Source organism: Pungitius pungitius, chromosome 12 (assembly GCF_949316345.1).
Source record: "Pungitius pungitius chromosome 12, fPunPun2.1, whole genome shotgun sequence".
Taxonomy (NCBI): domain Eukaryota; kingdom Metazoa; phylum Chordata; class Actinopteri; order Perciformes; family Gasterosteidae; genus Pungitius; species Pungitius pungitius.
Window position 1 is genome coordinate 12,052,941 of NC_084911.1, and position 25,101 is coordinate 12,078,041.

At 42.4% G+C, this 25,101-nt stretch overlaps 3 protein-coding genes across 3 annotated transcripts; 2 read left to right on the top strand and 1 right to left on the bottom strand.

The window, feature by feature from the left end:
• Positions 1-715: 715 nt before the first annotated feature.
• Positions 716-8,859, bottom strand: LOC119220976 (uncharacterized). Its single transcript, XM_037477351.2, has 4 exons — positions 8,804-8,859; positions 5,707-6,169; positions 5,173-5,577; positions 716-5,020 (listed from the first exon to the last, which is right to left on the bottom strand). The coding sequence occupies exons 2-4, from the start codon at positions 6,148-6,150 to the stop codon at positions 1,121-1,123; spliced, it is 4,749 nt and encodes a 1,582-aa protein (XP_037333248.2). The 5' UTR covers positions 6,151-6,169; positions 8,804-8,859; the 3' UTR covers positions 716-1,120.
• A 4,719-nt stretch (positions 8,860-13,578) lies between these two features.
• LOC119220688 (uncharacterized) lies at positions 13,579-20,677 on the top strand. Its single transcript, XM_037476864.2, has 4 exons — positions 13,579-13,705; positions 15,198-15,660; positions 15,778-16,182; positions 16,532-20,677. Exons 2-4 carry the CDS (start codon positions 15,217-15,219, stop codon positions 20,423-20,425), a joined length of 4,743 nt encoding a protein of 1,580 aa, XP_037332761.1. The 5' UTR covers positions 13,579-13,705; positions 15,198-15,216; the 3' UTR covers positions 20,426-20,677.
• A 1,646-nt stretch (positions 20,678-22,323) lies between these two features.
• On the top strand, positions 22,324-24,462 carry mpst (mercaptopyruvate sulfurtransferase). The gene is made up of 2 exons (XM_037477319.2): positions 22,324-22,956; positions 23,756-24,462. Exons 1-2 carry the CDS (start codon positions 22,368-22,370, stop codon positions 24,049-24,051), a joined length of 885 nt encoding a protein of 294 aa, XP_037333216.2. The 5' UTR covers positions 22,324-22,367; the 3' UTR covers positions 24,052-24,462.
• The last annotated feature ends 639 nt before the right edge of the window (positions 24,463-25,101 follow it).

Sequence of the window (25,101 nt, forward strand, 5' to 3'; positions counted from 1 at the left end):
TAGCACAGCAAATGAGTTTGATTAATGTGACAAATTTTCACTGAAATGCAGTACGCTGCCTTGAAGTATTTAGGTGCTACATTAGGCACAGAAAAGAAATGTACTGGTTTAATTGAAGCCTTTGCAACCTTGAAGAGGCATAATGCGTCTGGGAAGAGATACGTCTTCAGAACTTTAAACATTCTTCAAATAATCAAAGTTTTCAATGGCCATGTTGTGATAACAAGTAAACATTTCCGTTATACTTATAATATTGTGATATTGTGTTACTTTTTACCAGAAACCTGCTTTACATGCTAAATGTTAAATTGTGTGGGTGAGCAAATTCTGTCTGCATTCTTAATTTGTGAATCAATTTGCCTATATTATGTTTCTATGTATTCTATGCTTTTTGCTTAGGCATGCATACTCATAAGTTGCTGGAGAATAATATTGACCAATGAAATTGGTAGTCATTTTAAAGAATTACTTCTAATTCTAAAGTAGACCGAAAGGCAGTGTTTAACTACTTTCTTAGATGTAAATAGACATGCCTGTTTCACCGATGAAATGACCAGAAAAGTAATTAAAAAGAGAAACGAAACATTATCCAAATGACTTTCACAGAAATTCTTTATTTATGAAGACTGTTATGTAACAATACAAGTAATTTGAATACATTCATAATAATAAAACGTATTAGTACTACAACAAATAGTTTTAATGAAAAAACAGTTATCATGTGTATTGGACAAAATGTTCCCATGGATTGTTTTGTACTTTTAATGAATTGGCAAAAGGTTTACAACTATGAATGAAAACCAATTATATACTGTTAAAAAAGTATAAAGATAAAAAAGTCAACAAATTATTTACTTGCTGCAACCTAAAAAATCGTTTTTTTTTTACTTTGAAGAGAACACGGTTTACATAGGATTAAGGAGCGTATAGTTTTCCCCAGGAATGGGGGACACCAGAAGAATGACAGGATGGAATAAAGACATTTGAAACTGGGTGAAAGTCTAAGGATATGGATTGTTTAAGTATTTTAGGGGTGAAATCCAAATTAAATATTTCTCGTTGGCCCCATAATTACAGGTATATCCTTTCTAAGAGGCTGTTAGCCTGTAGATAATTTTGATCAGGGCATGTACTTAATTCCTTTCATCCTTGGAATGATATGTAAATCTCTGATGTCATCATGCTGAAACAGCCAACACAAATAGCGCTCCGTCCCCATGCCCCATCCACTGGTCTGGAGTGGTTTCACTTGCCGCATGTCAATGTACCATTTGTAGGACTGCTCTGGCACTGCATGGTGCTTGAGGGCTTCTTTCACCATCTCAGGATTAGAATGACGTTCGCCAAGACCCAGAGTCTCTCCCAGCCCGAAGAGAAGGTCAGCGGCTTTGGCTTTTCTGCGCCCAGTGCCCTCCATATAGGCCTGGTAGAAAGCAACACCTAGATGGTCCATCTCGGTCAGCCAAACTGCACCACCATTTTTCTCAATCAAGACTCGCTCTCCTTTGCGTGTCAGCTTTCTGCCAAACTGCGGCTGACCATCTTGCACCCACTCAAAGCAGTCAGCAGAGGGCATCATGGGAATGGCCTGGTCCAAAGATACTCTTGGGAGAGGAGTTTTTCCATCCAGCTTACTCAGCATGGCTTTCACATGTGCAAGAGTCCCGGCAGTGTTTAGGATCATGTCAGAGTGTTTCTTTAACATGGACTTGGTTAGATGAGCCAAGTACTCTTCTGCTGTAGAGATGGCTTTGTCCATGTCTCCCAACAGTTCACACTCCACATGGTAGAACTGATTCAAGTGAGTGGCATCAGGATCCTCGCCTCTGAAGCTGGAAGATATATAATATGTCCCTGGCAGGTTCTCCTGGAAGCGAAGGAAATATTCAAGTACAAATTGCATCGAGTCAGCCAGGTAGATGTCCTGGCCCAGCAGGTTAACAGAAACTGGTTCTGAGTCCGATCCCAAGCCCATTGGTGAGGAGATGGTGTCAGTGGTGAGGGGGGTCAGAGCGTAGGAGTACTGGCAGGAAGAGTGGAAATATTCCACTGTGCTGTGAAAAAGAGTGTTTTGAATCTGGAACAGGTTGCGATACCACTGGCTCTTGATGGCAAGTGTGGAGTGAGACTGAGGGTCCTGCCATGAATGAGAGGGCTTGCAGTGGGTAATTTTTGAGTGGATCCCTTTAAGGGCCTCAGGGTCGGCAGCTGGGCCATCCATTGATGACACATATCCAGGGTAGCTGTGGAAGAACTCTGGTTGCAGATCAGCAGGCTTAGGACCATCTGGAAAAGGTAACAGAGGGATTAGCTTGGCATGGGCGTAATCGATCTCAAGGCCCTCAAAGATCAGTCCAACTCCTTGAGCTCTCAACCCCCCTTCCAGTAGTCTGGCAACTTTAAAAATGGCCAAGATCAGATTTTGGTAGTCAGCTTCCTCAAGTTTGAAGATGTCACTGGATAGATGTTTGCGCGGCACCACAACGGTCAATCCAGGTGTGTTTGGATATGGTGTCAGGAAGGCAACATGTTCACTGTCCTCCCACACCCTCCACTGTTGCTGCTCTCCACGTACAATTTGACTGAACAGGTTATTGTTGGAATGGTCGCCGCAAATATCGAAGCATGAAGGTGCATTTGGTGTTGGCAGTCCATTTCTAATCTTGGCTAGGACCTGGGTCAGTGCCTCATCATCCCAGCGTGGCCCACTTTTGGAGGTGCAGTAACCAGGATTGTGAGTTTGGAATTCCTTTTCACTTGCAAGGTGAGGCTGCCATTTTGAATCTAGGCCATGAAGAGGAAGCAGTCTGATTTGTGCAGGTTGATCAGGGACTGGATTGAAAACCAAGCCACAGCGCTGCACTTCCAATCTCTGACAGAGCAAGTTTGACACTGTTCTCGCTCCTTGTAGCATAGCCACAAAGTCAGGTGTAGGCAACTGGAAGATGCTTCTGACCCCACTAAGACTTTTTCTGGTCAGAATGGTTGACCCTGGAGTCCAGGGGTTGGGAGCCAGGTAGGCAACCAGGTCATTGGTTTCCCAGATGACATATGAGAAACTCTTGAGAGGCTTGAAGACCTCTACACGTGATATGTCATCAATCATTGAAGCCACAAACATCACTCCGGCATTTGTTTCAATGACGGCATCACCTTTGGTGTCCAAGGCAATGATTCCTGCACAGGTTCCGTCAAGATTGTCCGCCATCACTTCTTTACATGCTTGCCTAAGGCTACAGCCAGTGTGGTGGTAGAGACTGGCTATTTTCTGTGCAACTGTGTGCCTCAGAAAAATATCTCCATCTCCAGAGCAGGCAATAGCCAACTTGTCATCGGCATATATTCCCGCCCCTACTACTGCCGTATCCCCAACTCGTCCTTTCAGCTTTCCAACTAACCCACCTGTGGAAGATGCAGCGGCCAACCCACTCCAGCGATCCAAGGCCACAGCTCCAACTGTCTGAGGGTGGATGTTTTTTGAGGCCTTCTCCTCACTGAGCTTTGCAGTTAACTGACTGTGACGTATATCAGTGTAGAAATACTCCGCCCCAACAGGCTTCTCCATCTCCAACCCTTGTAGAAACTCCTCAGCCCCATCTCCCACAATGAGTGAATGTGAGCTTTTCTCCATGACACATCTTGCAGCCTTTATGGGGTTCTTCACACTTTGCACACAAGCAACAGATCCTGACCTCATTGCATTTCCATCAATGATGGTTGCTTCCATTTCAATTTTGCCATCTTTGTTGAATACTGAGCCTTTACCTGCATTGAACAAGAAGCAGTCTTCCAGAGCTTCTACTGACTTCTGAACAGCGTCTAGACTTCTTCCACCTTGTTGAAGCACTTGAGATCCAAGTGTTAACGCTGTCTGTAGCGCAAACTCAATAACACCAATGATGTTTGTGTTCAGCATCATCTCCTCTCCCGCACCACCATGGATCACCAGAGTGTAGTCTGTGTTCCTGCCAGAAGTGGAGTTACTACAGGTCTTGCTGTTGTCCTGGCTGTTTCGGACATGGTTTGTCTCTCCATTCTCAGTTGGACTCTGATTCAGTGGGGCCTCTAGGGCTCCCATTTGGTGTGCAATGGCGTACCTAACAGCCAGAAGCATCACTAACTTCAGGTTCACCTCCAGGCTTTGTTGCAGCTCCTCTAATGCCAAAGCATAGGTCCCTTTCCCATTTAGAACAATGCGAACCTTGTCTCTCTTACCTAGGTAGGTTACAGCCAGCTGATCTTTGGCATAAACATTCCCTACTCCACATTCTACACCCTCCATCAGATCTGTACCTGTGAGGTACACAGATGGACATCCAAAGGCTTCCAGGTGCTTCTTCAGGGGGTTGTCAGATGGTAAGGATTGACGCAAGACGGCTACATGGGGACCAACTCCTTTACCACTTTTGGTGTTTTTGATGAGGCTCTTATGCTCCAAGAAAGCGGCATGGAACAACTGAAGGAGTTCAGGCGTGTATTGGATTGTGTTATCTGGGCCAATGGAAGCCTCCAACACCCTTACTAACTTGAGAGAATGCATGGTGATGGAGTATGTAGGATCACAACGGCCATGTTTGTAGTGACGCATATGGGTTGGTGTGACAAGTAAATGCTTGGCAGCAGCTTCACCAAGGGTCTTCCTCAGGGAAAGCTGCAAAGAGAAGTTCATCCAAGCATCATAGAGGCCTCTCTGCCCTCTCAGAGTCGAAAATACATCAGGATAGGCGTACATATCAAAAGTGAGAACTGGATGTGTTTCTTTTAAATCAGGATTCATCTTGGGTGTATTTACTCCTTGAAAGGGGAATGATAATGATGTTGGACAAACACATATGACATTGTTTGCCCATTGTTTGGACCCATCCACTTTTTCCTTTTCCTTATCGTCAAGATTTAAGTCAGCAGTTTCAGACAGATTGTAAACATATTCTGTAACAAGTCCTGCCACCATCCCATCTACAGCGCTGTGCTCAAACACCATCCCAGCTGTCTTGTTCTTGAATACAACCAGGTTCAGCACCTGTCAAAAAAAGTATTAGTCCATTAAAAATCATTGAGCACCACGTTTAGATAAATCAATGTTATATATTTCTACAGCTTTATTTCTAGTTTTTCTACTTTAAACTGAGTGTGAAAGACACCAGGAATTGTTATCCAGATTTTATCCTATACCTTGTCATAGTATCTCAGACATGGACGATCTCCTTCTCCCCCTCCCAGCCTCACAGCATTCAGGATGTCAGCCAGATCAGATGGTGCGTCACAGTCTTCCAGACTGAGCGTCAGCACGGCACTCTCCATCAGCCCAAGTGATGCCGCCGCTTCCCCTCCTTGCTCCACAATCTCTTCCCTGATGGCAGCCCAGGCTTTGCGTTCCAGAGCCGAGAGGCTGCAAATGGCAGAGGGATCTTTCTGTTTTCCTGCACTGGGTTGGTCCATCACCTGAACCAGCTGGTTGTATATGTCAATGAACTGTCGAGCAGAAACCGGCCCACCAGTGCTGGGACGCTCCAGTATGTCCACAGGGAACACTCCTCCAACACAGGTGACGATGGCATGGAGGCTGTCTGGGTAGACCTAAAGATAACAAAGCATCAGATTAGAAAGATTACAGACCTGACGTTTTGAATTAATATCTTCTATTATCTATCTATTATGTATTAATCTTACAGGTTATCTCACAAAGCAATCTTAATGAATCTTAACCTTGATCTCATCTTGACTCCTTCCAGGAATCCGGGTGGCAGCAAATACCTCAGACTGCTGTGTGCGCTCCATGGGCACGTTTCCCTGCAGAAGCAGGGGCTCACTGTACAGCTTTGCCGCTGCCCAAAGCAGAGCCGCTGCCCTCCCCAGCTGGGTACATTTCTTTTCTTTTGATGGAGGAAGAACAGCGGGGAGGGCAGTGGAGGTGGGCAGGGGCTCAGTGCAAGACAGCAGACTTCTTTTGAACTGATCGGTCACCCAATTCTCTTTGCTTGAAGTCCCAGCGGACAACTTGTCCTGGGCCTCTTCAAGCAGATCCCTCTGCTGTTCCAACGTACTTTTGAACTCTGGGTAAAGGTCAGGACCTAAACTGAGCTGCAGGACACGGCTCACTTCTTGCAAGGTGACATCCAAGTCTGGGAGAGGGTAGTTGAGAAGGGTCATCCTGTTGATGTGGGGGAGGCTTAAAAGAGAAGGAGAAAAAGAGAAACGTGATTGTGAAAATGATTGGTGATGTCAGGTGCAGTACTTTGATAGGAATGTGCATCGTTGATATAACAGAATTAGATACAGAGAGAAAACAAAAGAAAATCAATGCAAATGCATTAATAAGTATCGCACGTATTAGGAGGCCCACCCAGGAAATTAACAGGAGGCTTTATGAGTGTTCTCATTTAACCCCATGTATCAACCAAGTTTAAAAATACATGTAAAAACATTCAAATTCACAAGGGTTATATCTCAAATATTTTTTGCATTAACCACAAGCATCTCACCAAGCCCTTTCAGCACTCTTCGGGAAAAAGCACAACTCTTTTGCATTTTACAATGCTGTGATCCACGTCTTCCCAAGAAGAGAGCGGCAAATGTATTTGATGTACTTATTGTACGTCGCTTTGGATAAAAGCGTCAGCTAAATGACATGTAATGTACAAATACCGAAACTAGTTCGGGCTTGATAGTGAACAGATAAGTGTGGTTGAAGGAATGCCAACTACAAGCCATTTGCCTTAATGTTCAATTGAGCAGTGTGTGTTTGTATTGTTGCTGACTGACAAACATAATTTTGTCACTGTGCAATAATTAAGAAATAAAGCACAGGCCGGACTTGACTGTAAAAGGCCTGCCTCGAGTTTTGAAATTAACGATAAAGATGGTTTCATTCTGATGCTGGACATTAACTACTGGTGTGTTTGTGTGTGTGTGTGTGTGTGTGTGTGTGCGCGAGAGAGTAGTAATAAACAATATGTCATCCTAATTGGACATTTCTCTATAAATGTATACTGTTTTGCCGTGTTAGCCTAAAAAACAAATTGGGTAATCTGTCTGTTAGAACTCAGACTTACTGACATCACTGCACATAACTGCATATTTCACAATATCACCTTCACATCTTGAACTGCAATCTTGTGGTTTTAGGTCATGTGTTTGCCTAGAACCGTACACCACACACTGTTAGTGGTCCTTCTCAATGTCACCAGCTCTGAGTTGAGTAAACTTTTGAAAACGTTTAAAATGACTGTCCAGATAATGTTACAGGAACTATTGGTGTAATTGTTTTTTGTTCTACGTGCGGAACAAAGGGACCTTATTAACAAATTCCTGTTTAAAAACCAGTTCCAGATGTTGTCCTGACCTCCCTGTTTTAGTATTGTGTTATCTTAATTAAATTATTTGGGGCATGAGAGGAAGACCTTCAAGAAGCCTCGACGCATAACTAGTGTGCGTTATAATTCTGTGTCTCGCAAGTATTATTAATAATACTATGTACGTTTTTTTAAACACACACATACACATACACACATGCACACACAGGCACACACACACAAACTGGAACTTTTCTTCACCCTTGTCAGATCCTTCACATGATAATCTGATTTTTGGCAAGGCACAGGTGAGTCTAACAGAGGTCTCTTTGTGTGTTAATGTTGCAAACATGAATGGAATGTATACAGACTGTATCTGTCGTGTGAGACAATACTCCCAGGACTCAGAATATGGACCCAAGTAATAACTGATAATTAATTGCATCTGGTCCCACGTGAAAGCAGTTACTATCTCTTTGCCACCATTTTTGGCTGCCGGTTGTCAAGGTAATGCATCCCGTGCAGTTGGAAAATTAGATTTCTCCTGATTTGTCTCATCGGCTCAAGTCCTCCACACAATGCTGACTGTCTTCTGTCTGAGGGAGGATTCAGGTTCTGCATTGAACACATCATGTGGTTCCAATTCCTCATTTACTGAATACAAGCAGTAATACCAGATAACCCAAAATTCACCAATGGATATTCCCTTTTTACACCATTTCTATTTTATCTGTGAAGATAACCATTACTGACCTTTCTGTCTCTACTCTGGTACCATCAAGTTACAGTAAATGGAATCTAGTCTTAGTAAAGTAAAGTACATTTCTTATCAACAACACAGTCACTTGTGAAAAACCCCACACAGTTTAACAAGGAAAAAGTACTAATGAAGAAGTTTAGGACAAAAAAAAGTCAGCAGCAACACTGCTGACGTTGCTTCCACTTTTAAATCTTGTCTATAGACACATTTTCACGACTTGCCCTTTCTCCTGACCACTCATCATTTTAGAAAATGATCTGCATGGAAAGCATTTTGATCTCAAAGCTTGAAAAGTAAAATGCAAATAAAAAGACAATTATTTTCAGTATTATCATTATTGTTAATATAATACTTTTGGGAAAAACATTGTCTTTGTCAAAACATCATTATGCTGTATTTATACTTCAGCATTCATTCTGGGAACTTTTTCTTCTAAATCTTAGGGAAACATATTATTTGTGTCAAGACCTTTTGGTGATTAAAGACTTATTTATGCTTCCATTTTAAAACTGTTACAAGAAGTCACCCCAAAACTGCCAAAAAAAAATAAGTGACAGAACACATTTTTCATCTAGTAATATATCACAATAACATATTTCTTTAGGTTTTTTGTTTTAATTGAAATACCTTCTATGCAATATGAAGACTTACAGATTTCCTGGCTTGTATTGATTCACATACTTCACATTTAAGAATTGAATTACATGTTAATTGCATGATGTTTTTCATTTAAGAGTAAAAATCTCCTTACCGCAATAAGAAAGATTTCCCTGAGATCTGTCCAGTCGGTCGGTTGGAGGAGCAGTCAGTGGAGAAACTTGGTTGGCCTACAAAAACATGGGTATAATATAGAAGCAGTGACTCCAATTAAGCAATTTAGCGCTCTTTCTCCCTCTCTCTCATAAACCGTATCCTGTCTGATGTACATACAGAGCACCGTTTTCATATTCATGGCATGATTTAGACTTTTCAAACAGGGAGTGCTGTCGTGGTAAAAGCACCAATCATCTTCTGAAAACAGCATTTTGGGAGACGGTCTGCTGTATTGTTAAAGTTTGTCTGACAGAAAAACAACCTCTTTATACCTGCCATTTTTATGTTGTGCTCTTTCTGTGTTTCCTCTCTGTTAACAACTCAACATGAACCCGAGAACCACAGAGACAGAGTAGGAATAAATTTTTTTTAGTACATTTTCAGTTTTCAATGTTTTTCTGAATTTAATCTCAACATAACATGTCTCCATTGTTTTTGTCCGCTAAAGCTACAATATTAGTTTCAAAAATGTTTTTTTAGTTTGAATTTACATCCTAGTATGTCCTCTACTAAAAGGTTGACTGAAGTAAAACCAGAAGTATAATCATCAACACAAAGCTCAAGTACTGATGCATTAATGTCAATTTATTTTAAGCTACGTTAATATGTCTACAATAATGATTTGTTATACATTTGTTGAATAAATGATGAATGAATATTGATGTGTTTAATAGTACTATCTGGACCTTGAGTCTGAAATAAAAGTTTGATTGATTGATTTGAGCATCCGCTGCTGATTTACGGAGAGGGTTCACAAAGATTAGATTAGAAAACCTCCAGACAATGCTGACTGTCTTCTGTCTGAGGGAGGATTCAGGTTCTGCATTGAACACATCATGTGGTTCCAATTCCTCATTTACTGAATACAAGCAGTAATACCAGATCAACCCAACGGATTCTCCCTTTTTACACCAGACCATTTCTATTTTATCTGCGATGATAACCATTCCTGACCTTTCTGTCTCTGCTCTGGTACCATCAAGTTACAGTAAATGGAATCTAGTCCTAGTAAAGTAATGAACATTTCTTATCAACAACACAGTCACTTGTGAAAAACCACAGACACAGTTGACACATTAGAGGCAACCTGTTTAACCATGAAATAGTACTAATGAAGAAGGTGTGCACTCAGCTGGATGGATGAACAGGGCGTTGTTGGACTGTTACAAAAATGTCTTCTTTTAGCAGCAAACCTGCTGACATTGCTTCCCTTTTTTAATTGTGTCTAAAGACACATTTTCACGATTTGCCCTTTCTCCTGACCACTCATCATTTAAAAAAATGATCTGCATGGAAAGCATTTTGTTCTCAAAGCTTGACGTAAAATGCAAATAAAAAGACAATTATTTTCAGTATTATCATTATTGTTAATATTATACTTTTGGAAAAAACATTGTCCTTGTCAAAACGTCATTATGCTGTATTTATACTTCAGCATTCATTCTGGGAACTTTTTCTTCTAAATCTTAGGGAAACATATTATTTGTGTCAAGACCTTTTGGTGATTAAAGACTTATTTATGCTTCCATTTTAAAACTGTTACAAGAATTTGCTCCAAAACTACCAAAAAATGATCAGTGACAGAACACATTTTTCATCTTTAAGTTAGTAATATGTCCCAATAACATATTACTTGAGTTGTTTTGTTTTTATTGAAATACCTTGTATCCAAAAATTCACATGTAAGTATTGAATTACATGTTATGAATCTCTTCTCTACATAATTGCATGATGTTTTTTCATTTAAGAGTAAAAATCTGCTTACCGCAATATGAAAATTTTCCAGAGATCTGTCCAGTCGGTCTGTTGGAGGAGCAGTCAGTGGAGAAACTTGGTTGGCCTACAAAAACATGGGTTTGCCTATAATATAGAAGCAGTGACTCCAATTAATCAATTTAGCGCTCTCTCTCTCCCTCTCTCTCTCTCTCTCTCTCTCTCTCTCTCTCTCTCATATAAACCATGTCTGATGTACATACAGAGCACCATTTTCATATTCATGGCACAATTTATACTTTTCAAACAGGGCGTGCTGTCGTGGTAAAAGCACCAATCATCTTTGGAAAACAGCATTTTGGGAGACGGTCTGCTGTATTGTTAAAGTTTCATGTCAAGGGTTCATAAAGATTAGCTTACAAAACTTTATTAATCCCTAGTGGGGAAACTCATTTGCCACCAACAAATGTGTACAGACTCATACAGAGAACAGTAGACACAGTCCACAGAGCACAACAGAACAAAACCAGAAGATGCCTTATAAAACATGGCCCGCGTTCAATCGAAGTGGGCAGTATCTGCCCCGAACTTGAAATGAAGTTGACACCCCTGCTCAAGTGGGTCCGGTGGAAAGACAATCACTGAACCAGCCTTTGTAATCATTTAATTGATCCTGTTTTTGTCATCCGTAAGGTCAAAAAGGGCTCAAAAGGGAGGGTGCCGGCGGCGCTGTCGGTCTGAACGGTGAACGGTGCCATTGACGGCGGCCGGAGTTGGAGACCCCTGGTTTAAATACACGCAAGTGTTGCTTAGACACAAAAGGATTCAATCGGTCAATAGACGGTAGGAGCTTGTGTTTTCTCAAATGCAGCTGAAGAGACAATATGAGCAAGGGACACAGATGGTTTAAATACAGAACTTCAGTTGATTAGAAACAGGAGGCTTCAACCAAGGACGAGGAAGACAATCACATGGCAGGAAATATACTAAGTGAATTCATGGCACAAGAAGCAGGGAAAAACAACCTACTCAACACAAAAACCCATCCCTCAAAATCCAGCTCGTTCCACCGATCACTGGAAGCAGATTCTCATCCAGAAAACATGCACGTCACTCATAACACACTGACCTAAAAACTAAAGCATAAAAAGAAATGATTTGTTTTCCTGCACATCTGAACAGGTTCAGCCTCTCCCTCCTCTCTGAGGCAACCTTTGTCTTCTAAAACACAACAATTACTTTGAGCTGAAATTGCAACTAGCTTGGACTGATAATTCTTTGATTTTCTGCTACGATTTTCTATATTTCAAAATAATTACTATAGAAATGTTTAAAATTTGTAATCTTTCTGATTTGAATGTGCTTTCATCAGTTTTGAAATCAGTGTGTTAGCATATGAAAAATTGAATGCATTTTGTCTGAAAGCAGTGAAAAATTATTCACAGTCAGGTCTGTATACACGCTGTGTGTCGCTGAATGTGTGAGTTTTGAAAACGTGGTTTGAGTATTGAACAATTCTTGTTAGGCTAAAAAGGTCAAAATTCCATATTGACTGAAATAATGAATTCCATATTGAGTAACATAATTAATTCCATATTGAGCAACATATTGAGCAACATATTGAGTAACATATTGTGTAACGTAAGAAGTTAGCCTCCCCTCAATGATGCAATGTTTTCTTTTTCTTTCTCTACTTTCAGTCGGCCCCTAATCTTGTCCCAGATCTATTGTTTTGCATGTGTTAAAATGGATAACAACTATTGGCTGAGCAGTTAGAGCAGTGGTCTACAACACCTGGGCAGCAAGGCCGCAGAGAAAGAAGAAAAACAACATTCATTTGACTTTTTTTTGTTGAAAAATGACCAGATTTTCTCCCAATTACATGCGCTCTCGTTCGTGAGGCAAACAGGTTGGGGTTTCCCACTACAGTTTTTTCAATTGCTAACAAGCATTGTTCAATACTTAAACCACATTTTCAAATTTCTTCACACATTCAGTGAAACACAAATGTAAAGAGTGTTTCTTATCCTAGCAGAAAATCAAAGAATAATCAGTCCAAGCTAATTGCAATTTCAGCTCAAAGCCGACCCAGACGTCCTGCTTTAGTCTCATCACCACGTTAAAAGGCGATAGCTTGCAACTTATTTTGTTTGGACATATGGATCACAGAAGACAGGTTGGTGGGGAAAGAGGAGCGATATAAGGGAGAGTGTGTGGAGGACAAAGGAGAGGAGAGCGGTGATGTCTGATGAAATAAATATTGTAAAACATGGTCTCACTTTGAGAGAGGCCTGTATGCTTTAGTACATTCAATAAATTCAATATCTGTTATTCTATAATGAAATAATGTTTGAGGTAATGTTTAAGGTAATTCACTTTCAATAACTTTCAATAAAAGTTCGTAATTGATGTAATGCTCCCTGTTGCTAGTGTTTTTTAGATCAGTGTGTTTTCAGTCACATGCATCTTTTCTGAATGAGAATCTGTGCAGTGGTCGGTGAAACAAGCTTATTTTGAGACATGTATGAAGTGTTTTGTTGGTCTGAGTGAGTTTTGGATGATAGATTAACTGTTTGTCCAAAAATGTATCTTGGCAATGCAGACTGTATGAAACGCTTTGAAAGTATGATTTCAGTGTTGAACAATGCATGTTAGCAATCAAAAACAACTGTAAGATAAAGTAAAAGTTTTTCGCTTTAATTTGACTTGTGTGTGGCTGTGTGTGTGTGTGTGTGAGCAGTGTGTGTTTGCATTGTTGCTGACTGACAAACATAATTAGTCGCTGTGCAATGATTGAGAAATAAAGGACAGGCCGGACTTGACTGTAAAAGGCCTGCCTCGAGTGTTAAAATTAAGGATATAGATGGTTTCATTCTGATGCTGGACATTAACTACTGGTGTGTGTGTGTGTGTGTGTGTGTGTGTGTGTGTGCGCGTGTGCTAAGTGTGTGTGTGTGTGTGTGTGTGTGTGTGTGTGTGTGTGTGTGTGTGTGTCTGTGCGTGTTTGAGAGAGGAGGGATCTGTGATATGTATATAAAGGCTGGTAATATTATTAAACATCATTGACCAGAAGTCAGTTGTGTGGAGACATCACACAAAAAGCTACGCGGTGACACAAAAGAAAAATGTAAGTTGGGGGGTTTTGTTGCTTTCTTTTGTCCGGAATTGTGTACGCTTGCATTTTATAATTGTTATCATTTTTTCGATGGCCTTATAACTGGATATTCTCATAGTAATACTTCGATTAAAACAATGCCATTGTTGTCACAGTGGATATTAAATACATGTGACATTCTTCCTTAGCACTATTTTGGACAAATGCGATTTTTTTGCGGTGAGATTTTGGAAGAAAAAAAGGTGTGGCGCACCTTGTTTGCTTGTGGGAATTGCCCACTGTTATTTTTATTTAGTTTTTGAGTAACCCTATTCATTTCTAAAACCAGATTGTAGGTTATTGTAATTGTTACTGTAACAGTGAACACCATCCAGGATTCAAACGAGAAGGTGACATTTAACATTATAAACATACATCACCATTTATCATATTCTATTGAATAATATAATGTTGTTTTTGAAGGCAAGAAAGCCAACAATGCAAATCTGAGTTCCAAAAAATGAACAGGCAGTGTGTGTGTATGTGTGTGTGTGTGTGTGTGTGTGTGTGTGTGTGTGTGTGCGTGTGTGTGTGTGTGTGTGTGTGTGTGTGTGTGTGTGTGTGTGTGTGTGAACATGCATGTGTGGGTGTGGTGTGATTGTGCGTCACTTTTGAAGAGTCTGAGAACAAATGGGGAAATGAAAGGACTTCACTTGAGTGAGTGATGATTGATATAATATGTATATTTATAATGATTTTGTATATATATATATTGTAATAAATAATAATGATAGCAGCAGCAGAACACAGTCCAGACAGATCCAAGATGGATTGAAACCTGCGAGGCGAGAAAGCTCAAAAACTCTGGGGAAGAGGCTGAATTAGGGATGTGCATTGGTGAATTGGTGCATTTGCTGTGTGCGATGTGAGGGTTTCGGGACAGAGGATGTTGTTGTGTATGGACTGAAAATATAAGCTATAGAAATGGGGTAGAGAAAATTAATAAAATATATTTGTAGGGTGTGGGTGACTCAGGCTCCGGACAAAGTACCGCGACCACAGGGTGGATAGTTTAACAATTTATTTATTTGTTTGTTTGTTTCTCCGTCACTCGCGCCGGCGTTCCGCTCGCTCCTCACGCACACCCGCTCGCTCGCGAGCCTCACTATTTAAATAGGGACGGGAGGACACACACACACACGTCAATCATCATCAGTCAATTGTTCCCACCTGGCACTGTTCCCCGAGCCACTCCCCCTCTCTCCCACCTGCAGCCGGGCTGAAACCACGCCCGCCACCACAATATTGAATTGAAAATTCATGGCACCTCCACTGCTCCAACAGCTAAAAAAATATCAACTCAAAAGTCGTCTCCATTAACCAATTCACTAAAGACTTGCCCTTCCTACACGCTACCATGTCATTTCATCTTCAAAATGTAAAAAGCTGCACATCATATATCATTGAGCACATTAAAGTAAAACTCAGGTAATAACAGTGGATACTTTTTTTTCTCCCACTCAAGCCTCCCCCACATCAACAGGATGACCCTTCTCAACTACCCTCTCCCAGACTTGGACGCCACTTTGCAAGAAGTGAGCCGCGTCCTGCAGCTCAGTTTAGGTCCTGACCTTTACCCAGAGTTCAAAAATACGTTGGAACAGCAGAGGGATCTGCTTGAAGAGGCCCAGGACAAGTTGTCCGCTGGGGCTTCAGGCAAAGAGAATTGGGTGACCGATCAGTTCAAAAGAAGTCTGCTGTCTTGCACTGAGCCCCTGCCCACCTCCACTGCCCTCCCCGCTGTTCTTCCTCCATCAAAAGAAAAGAAATGTACCCAGCTGGGGAGGGCAGCGGCTCTGCTTTGGGCAGCGGCAAAGCTGTACAGTGAGCCTCTGCTTCTGCAGGGAAACGTGCCCATGGAGCGCACACAGCAGTCTGAGGTATTTGCTGCCACCCGGATTCCTGGAAGGAGTCAAGATGAGATCAAGGTTAAGATTCATTAAGATTGCTTTGTGAGATAACCTGTAAGATTAATACATAATAGATAGATAATAGAAGATATTCATTCAAAATGTCAGGTCTGCAATCTGCTTTGTTATCTTTAGGTCTACCCAGACAGCCTCCATGCCATCGTCACCTGTGTTGGAGGAGTGTTCCCTGTGGACATACTGGAGCGTCCCAGCACTGGTGGGCTGGTTTCTGCTCGACAGTTCATTGACATCTACAACCAGCTGGATCAGGTGATGGACCAACCCAGTGCAGGAAAACAGAAAGATCCCTCTGCCATTTGCAGCCTCTCGGCTCTGGAGCGCAAAGCCTGGGCTGCCATCAGGGAAGAGATCGTGGAGCAAGGAGGGGAAGCGGCTGCATCACTTGGGCTGATGGAGAGTGCCGTGCTGACGCTCAGTCTGGAAGACTGTGACGCACCGTCTGATCTGGCTGACATCCTGAATGCAGTGAGAGTGGGGGGAAGAGGAGGAGACAGTCCATGTCTGAGATACTATGACAAGGTATTTGGATCATGCTGGATGCCTGCGTGCATTAGATTAAATTTCCATTTTAATGTTGCATTTAAATTTCTCCCTTTTGTGCTGTCAGCCTGAATGCACAATTAAGTGAAAAAAATCAATGCCACTAAAATTGGAAAGCAATATAATGAGTGGTATAAAAATACAAAACCAACAATAAGGAGAATGAATGTTATGATTTAATGTAGACCATAAAACAAAACATTAGGAAATCAGATCAATCATAGACGCCAGTTCGGAATCAAAGACGTATGTAAACGAACCAGGCAAAATTTATTTAAAATCTAAAGAGGGTTGGTTCTGATTACATCTTTATTTTTTATTTAAACAGATGCTGAACTTGGTGATGTTCAAGGATGGCGTGGCTGGACTTGTGTTTGAGCACAGCACTGTGGATGGGCTGGTAGCAGGGTTCATAACTGACAAATTGTACAATCTGTCTGAAACTGCAGACTTAAACATAGTTGGTCCTGACATACGTGTGAATAAGTCGGTCAACATCAAAAATGCCAATTTTGTTTGTCCAACCTCCCTATCATTCCCATTTCAAGGAGTAAATACACCCAAGATGAATCCTGATTTAAAAGAAACACATCCAGTTCTCACTTTTGATATGTACGCCTATCCTGATGTATTTTCGACTCTGAGAGGGCAGAGAGGCCTCTATGATGCTTGGATGAACTTCTCTTTGCAGCTTTCCCTGAGGAAGACCCTTGGTGAAGCTGCTGCCAAGCATTTACTTATCACACCAACCCATATGCGTCACTACAAACATGGCCGTTGTGATCCTACATACTCCATCACCATGCATTCTCTCAAGTTAGTAAGGGTGTTGGAGGCTTCCATTGGCCCAGATAACACAATCCAATACACGCCTGAACTCCTTCAGTTGTTCCATGCCGCTTTCTTGGAGCATAAGAGCCTCATCAAAAACACCAAAAGTGGTAAAGGAGTTGGTCCCCATGTAGCCGCCTTGCGTCAATCCTTACCATCTGACAACCCCCTGAAGAAGCACCTGGAACCCTTTGGATGTCCATCTGTGTACCTCACAGGTACCGATCTGATGGAGGGTGTAGAATGTGGAGTAGGGAATGTTTATGCCAAAGATCAGCTGGCTGTAACCTACCTAGGTAAGAGAGACAAGGTTCGCATTGTTCTTAATGGGAAAGGGACCTATGCTTTGGCATTAGAGGAGCTGCAACAAAGCCTGGAGGTGAACCTGAAGTTAGTGATGCTTCTAGCTGTTAGGTACGCCATTGCACACCAAATGGGAGCCCTAGAGGCCCCACTGAATCAGAGTCCAACTGAGAATGGAGAGACAAACCATGTCCCAGACCGCCAGGACAACGGCAAGACCTTTAGTAACTCCACCTCTGGCAGGAACACAGACTACACTCTGGTGATCCATGGTGGTGCGGGAGAGGAGATGATGCTGAACACAAACATCATTGGTGTTATTGAGTTTGCGCTACAGACAGCGTTAACACTTGGATCTCAAGTGCTTCAACAAGGTGGAAGAAGTCTAGACGCTGTTCAGAAGTCAGTAGAAGCTCTGGAAGACTGCTTCTTGTTCAATGCAGGTAAAGGCTCAGTATTCAACAAAGATGGCAAAATTGAAATGGAAGCAACCATCATTGATGGAAATGCAATGAGGTCAGGATCTGTTGCTTGTGTGCAAAGTGTGAAGAACCCCATAAAGGCTGCAAGATGTGTCATGGAGAAAAGCTCACATTCACTCATTGTGGGAGATGGGGCTGAGGAGTTTCTACAAGGGTTGGAGATGGAGAAGCCTGTTGGGGCGGAGTATTTCTACACTGATATACGTCACAGTCAGTTAACTGCAAAGCTCAGTGAGGAGAAGGCCTCAAAAAACATCCACCCTCAGACAGTTGGAGCTGTGGCCTTGGATCGCTGGAGTGGGTTGGCCGCTGCATCTTCCACAGGTGGGTTAGTTGGAAAGCTGAAAGGACGAGTTGGGGATACGGCAGTAGTAGGGGCGGGAATATATGCCGATGACAAGTTGGCTATTGCCTGCTCTGGAGATGGAGATATTTTTCTGAGGCACACAGTTGCACAGAAAATAGCCAGTCTCTACCACCACACTGGCTGTAGCCTTAGGCAAGCATGTAAAGAAGTGATGGCGGACAATCTTGACGGAACCTGTGCAGGAATCATTGCCTTGGACACCAAAGGTGATGCCGTCATTGAAACAAATGCCGGAGTGATGTTTGTGGCTTCAATGATTGATGACATATCACGTGTAGAGGTCTTCAAGCCTCTCAAGAGTTTCTCATATGTCATCTGGGAAACCAATGACCTGGTTGCCTACCTGGCTCCCAACCCCTGGATTCCAGGGTCAACCATTCTGACCAGAAAAAGTCTTAGTGGGGTCAGAAGCATCTTCCAGTTGCCTACACCTGACTTTGTGGCTATGCTACAAGGAGCGAGAACAGTGTCAAACTTGCTATGTCAGAGATTGGAAGTGCAGCGCTGTGGCTTGGTTTTCAATCCAGTCCCTGATCAACCTGCACAAATCAGACTGCTTCCTCTTCATGGCCTAGATTCAAAATGGGAGCCTCACCTTGCAAGTGAAGAGGAATTCCAAACTCATAATCCTGGCTACTGCACCTCCAAAAGTGGGCCACGCTGTGATGATGAGGCACTGAACCAGATCCTAGCCAAGATTAGAAGTGGACTGCCCACACCAAATGCACCTTCATGCTTTGACTTTTGCGGAGACCCTTCCAACAATAACCTGTTCAGTCAAATTGTACGTGGAGAGCAGCAACAGTGGAGGGTGTGGGAGGACAGTCAACATGTTGCCTTCCTGACACCCTATCCAAACACACCTGGATTGACCGTTGTGGTGCCACGTAAACATCTATCCAGTGACATCTTCAAACTTGAGGAAGCTGACTACCAAAATCTGATCTTGGCCACTTATGAAGTTGCCAGACTACTGGAAGGAGGGCTGAGAGCTCAAGGAGTTGGACTAATCTTTGAGGGCCTTGAGATCGATTACGCCCATGCCAAGCTAATCCCTCTGTTACCTTTACCAGATGGTCCTAAACCTGCTGATCTGCAACCAGAGTTCTTCCACAGCTACCCTGGATATGTGTCATCAATGGATGGCCCAGCTGCCGACCCTGAGGCCCTTGAAGGGATCCACTCAAAAATTACCCACTGCAAGCCCTCTCACTCATGGCAGGACCCTCAGTCTCACTCCACACTTGCCATCAAGAGCCAGTGGTATCGCAACCTGTTCCAGATTCAAAACACTCTTTTCCACAGCACAGTGGAATATTTCCACTCTTCCTGCCAGTACTCCTACGCTCTGACCCCCCTCACCACTGACACCATCTCCTCACCAATGGGCTTGGGATCGGACTCAGAACCAGTTTCTGTTAACCTGCTGGGCCAGGACATCTACCTGGCTGACTCGATGCAATTTGTACTTGAATATTTCCTTCGCTTCCAGGAGAACCTGCCAGGGACATATTACATATCTTCCAGCTTCAGAGGCGAGGATCCTGATGCCACTCATTTGAATCAGTTCTACCATGTGGAGTGTGAACTGTTGGGAGACATGGACAAAGCCATCTCTACAGCAGAAGAGTACTTGGCTCATCTAACCAAGTCCATGTTAAAGAAACACTCTGACATGATCCTAAACACTGCCGGGACTCTTGCACATGTGAAAGCCATGCTGAGTAAGCTGGATGGAAAAACTCCTCTCCCAAGAGTATCTTTGGACCAGGCCATTCCCATGATGCCCTCTGCTGACTGCTTTGAGTGGGTGCAAGATGGTCAGCCGCAGTTTGGCAGAAAGCTGACACGCAAAGGAGAGCGAGTCTTGATTGAGAAAAATGGTGGTGCAGTTTGGCTGACCGAGATGGACCATCTAGGTGTTGCTTTCTACCAGGCCTATATGGAGGGCACTGGGCGCGGAAAAGCCAAAGCAGCTGACCTTCTCTTCGGGCTGGGAGAGACTCTGGGTCTTGGCGAACGTCATTCTAATCCTGAGATGGTGAAAGAAGCCCTCAAGCACCATGCAGTGCCAGAGCAGTCCTACAAATGGTACATTGACATGCGGGAAGTGAAACCACTCCAGACCAGTGGATGGGGCATGGGGACAGAGCGCTACTTGTGTTGGCTGCTTCAGCATGATGACATCAGAGATTTACATATCATTCCAAGGATGAAAGGAATTAAGTACATGCCCTGATCATTAACAGGTGAATAGGCTGTAGGACATGACTAATGTTGAATTGGGATTGTATTTGATCAATTATAGCGTATACGATTTAACATTTCAAACACCGGCGTGGAATTATCCAATGGCTTGACTAAATCAAATTAAAAAACGTACCTTTTTTGTGAAAGCAGTTGTTTAGTCTTGATCCTTGTTAATGAATGGAAACAGTATTTGGGTTGTGTTGGTAAAACTGTAATGAAATCAATAAAGTCTTGACAAATGGCTTTTTTGTCAATGCTAAATGGAGCACATCTCAAAAAATATATTGTTCCTGGGAAACTTTAACCTTGCAAAATAGTTCTTATTATCTCACAAGTTAGGGTGGGTCATCATATCTGTATGACATAGAGAACCAGTTCTATGTTTGGACACACTTTCTCATTCAATGGTTTTCTTTACCTTCATTTTCATCACAAAATTCATATTGAAGACATCAACACTATGAGGGAATTATGTAGTAAAAGAAAGTGTTAAGCAAACCAGAATCTTTTAGATTCTTCAAAGTAATTACTTTTTTCTTTGTCAGCTTTGCACACTCTTGCAATTCTTTCAATCAGCTTTACATGAAGGGGTTCCCATACTCTGATTTTAGTGCAGACCTTAAAATGATTAAAGACAGTATCCGTAGTAGAGAGCATTTTCTTATTTAATGAAGAACTTTAGGGCAACAACATCATGACATTTGTAGTGTAAATTGTTAGTGTTAACATGATGCACATGCGATCAATCAGGTTAACTTGAAGAAGTAAAGAGGATACTCAGTTGATGTCACTTCAATATTTCAATCTTCAGTAATAGTGGTGCGTGGAGGCAATGAATGGTTACGGATCAACTCCTCAGTCATCACTTCCAACACTGACACTCAGGGGTTTCTTTTGCGTGTACACCCCGGGTTCTCTGTGTATGACGGCTCCTGGTATGAGTGGCTCACCAAGAGATGTGGTCTCCGAGGTCAATCCGAAGCTCACGAATATTTGACAAAGCAGCACTTAGAAATCAGCTTTCAAAATTTACTAAGTACAATCGCAAATGTTTAAGTTTTAACGTTGATGTGACGCTTAAATATATGCTATGAGTGTGCTCGATAGATTTAAATGAGACACATATCATTGCTTGTGAAAAACGGCTGTGTGATAAAGGTCTTTTGGCAGTTTAGCCCTGAACATAATATGACTTCAGTGTAATGTCGCAACTTTCTTGTAAAGAAAGGGAAATGAGTGCTGCTGCTGCCAGACTTCCGTTAGAGACCTATTAATGACAGGTTAAAGAATAGTTTTTCATCGTATTTGATCCTACAAAATATTGTGTTAAAAAATCTGGCACAACCTGCTGGTGGGTTCGAAGAAGTGGACTTTAAATATATGGATACGCCCCCTCCTTATAACTCATTGCAGTCAAGTTTAAAATGGGGTAACCAGTGAAAGCAAGGAGGCGTAAAAAAGGTAAACAAAGAGAACGGTACACGTGTGTTCAGACTGTCATAATAAAATGTATACATTAAAAAACATCAATGATTAAAGCTGGAGAAAAAAACCGTGAAATCAGATTATATTTAATAATATATTCGTGAAATATAAACTTTGTCATCGAAGCAATTTAAACAAAAAGAAAATAAAGCACTATTTAGAATTAGCTCTTATTTCGTGAGTAGACGTTTAATTCTGAGAGTGATATGTGACAACAAAGTTCTGTCCCATATTATATTATATTATTATATCCCAGAAGCCCTCACAGACTCTCACACTCAACCACGTCAGTTAAGGCACTAAGGGGTCAGGGGTCAGGGTTCAGGGGTGATATTGGGATTGGGCCTCGTAGCCTCTCGGGTTTCCTTTCCGCGTTGCCCTTCGCGCGCGCAGTCCCGAACCTTTCCCTCTAGTGCGCGCGTCCTGTACAACGCGAGTGCCTCGTCATGGCGGCGCAGACCCGGGCGCTGGTGTCGGTCCAGTGGCTGGCGGATGCTCTCCGAAACAACCTCGTCGGGCCCAAACTTCGCGTTCTGGACTCTTCGTGGTACCTGCCGAAAATGAAGCGGGACCCGAGAGCTGAATTCGCGCAGAGGCACATCCCGGGCTCCTCTTTCTTCGACATCGACGACTGCCGCGACAAGAGCTCCGCTGCGGATCACATGCTGCCGACGTGCGGCCACTTCTCCCGCTACGCCGGGGACCTCGGCATCGGCAACGACACGCACGTAGTGGTGTACGACACCAGCGACTTCGGGTCGTTCTCTGCGCCCCGCGTTTGGTGGATGTTCCGGCTGTTCGGACACGGGTCGGTGTCGGTGCTGGACGGCGGCATGAGGAGCTGGCTGGCCGGAGGTCACCCGGTGACTTGTGTCGACTCCAAACCGGAGCGCGCGCAGTTCAAGGCGACGCTGAACCCGTCGTGGGTGAAGAGCTTTGAGGACGTGTTGGAGAACATCCGGAGCGAGAAAGTCCAGTTGGTGGATGCCAGGTCCGCAGGGAGGTTCAGGGGTACTGAGCCGGAGCCCAGAGACGGTGAGCTGGACTTCTAACTATCGGAGACCCAAATTGACCTCATCTGAAAGCTGTTAATATAAAGATTTAATTTGTAGATACGGCCTCGCAGAGTGGTCAACTTGTACGTGTCATGAATCGGAAGTAAAAATAAATTAGTACGAATAATTTGTTAATTAAACAAATTGTGCAACTGCAAAAGACCTTAATGTGTTCTAGTGCTCTATTATCTCTGCAACCCTTGAGGTTCATTTGACTTCCATCCAAAATACCACCCTAAGACTTTAAGGAAAACTAGTAAACGGCATGCTCTGATACGGCATCAAAACCCTTTTGAGCTATGAGATTTCTGTCCCAAAATGCAGAGTTTATTATTATGAATGGGCACCTAAGCATCGAAAAGAGCCCATTATCCACGCATCCTGAGGTCAGAGGTCAGGGCACCCGCCTGTTCTACCAGTTCTACCAATCCAGAATTTTACCAAAAGTTTGTACCGTTAAGCAGCCCATTTCCCGACAGGTTAGCGACAGTACCACATTTACCGAGCTGTCTATTTTTATTGGAACACATTATACACATATGAATGACGGGTAGATCTATTCCACATCCAACATAATGTAGATTTTGTATTATGAGAATGTTAAAATAAAAAAACAAAAACAATTTACAGTGATTTAGATGGTCATGGTATACTTCAGCAGAATGAGTTGTCTGCTGCTGATGGGACTGCTGAAGGAACGTGATATGTGGAAGAAACTTTTTTTTATTTTATTACCGGCAATTCACATGGTTTGTCACTCCTCTGCCTCACTCTTACAGACACACTACCGGGACACATCCCTGGTGCAATCAACATGCCGTTCACTTCTTTCCTGGATGCCTCTGGCAACGAGCTGGGAGCTGAGGCCCTTTCAAAACTGTTCCTAGAGGCGGGGGTGGACCTGGAGCAACCACTGTGGGCTTCCTGTGGCTCCGGAGTCACAGCGTGTCATGTTGTTCTGGCAGCTCACCTGCTCGGGCACCCTGGGGTGTGCGTTTATGACGGCTCCTGGTCAGAATGGTTTAAAAGGGCATCGCCGGAGCATATCATCACAGAGGGGGAGGGAAAGAAGTGAAGGAAGAGGAACGTCAGTCGGTCACTACAAGCAAGAGTCTGGTGGGAAAGCAGTGTTCTCGCTGCCATGATGAGTCTCATAGAGAACTTTTCAACTAACACGGAGGAGATCGTTCATGCTGCGCACAGAGTGAACTTGTTATAAAAAATCTTCTCTCCTTATGCAAATTATCTTTTTTTCCTTGTATAATGCAGAAAGGTTTGCAATATTGTTAGAATGGTTAACATGGTTTTTGATGTCACGATTATATTTTGTCATGTTAGCGATGGTAAAGATAAGGAAATCTCAGAGGTTTTTTGAAATTACGGGATGTAGGGTTCTGTGAATTGTATTTTTCTTAACAATGTACTGATGAAATATTTCACTTTTCAATAAATCGTGAGGCTGTTGCTTTGTTATGCTTTAAATCGATACATTGTCATCTTTTTTTCCTCTTTGAATCATTTCTATCTCATGACACAAAGGATTTACTTCTTTATTCAGTAATCAGAAAAGTAAATATTAGTTTGTTATAAGGGCAAAAAACTGCATATGGAGGAAATAGACAGTGAACACCATGTTTTCCTCACAGTTAATGGAATTATATGGAGCTTTTTTCTCTTCCTGCTTAATTTCATTGAAAGTGAAAATTGTTTCTTGGTATTTTTTTAATGTAATTTGTTTTCCTTCGTAACATTTTTAATCAAATTGTTACTAAAATAAAACTGAACCCAGAAATGAGAACCACAAAAAGGCTGCAGAATACAACACGTAAAATGTGTTTTTTTAATTTGGATGCTGACGCAGAGAAAATCAAATCCAGTTTAAACTGGTTCCTGTGCTTGATTTTAGGTGTCTGGCAATATGCCTGATCTTAACCACTAAGTTAGTATATTTCACCTTTTTTTCACTCCATGGTGGTAAGCTATTATCTGCAAGTGTACAATGCACATTATTTAACTTAAATGGGAAAGAAAATGTCTACTAATTTAAGATAAAAAATTAGAACCAGCTGAGCAAGAGTTGTATTTGGAGAGCTGTTTAGAAGATTGCGGGGAAAGTTGTATACTT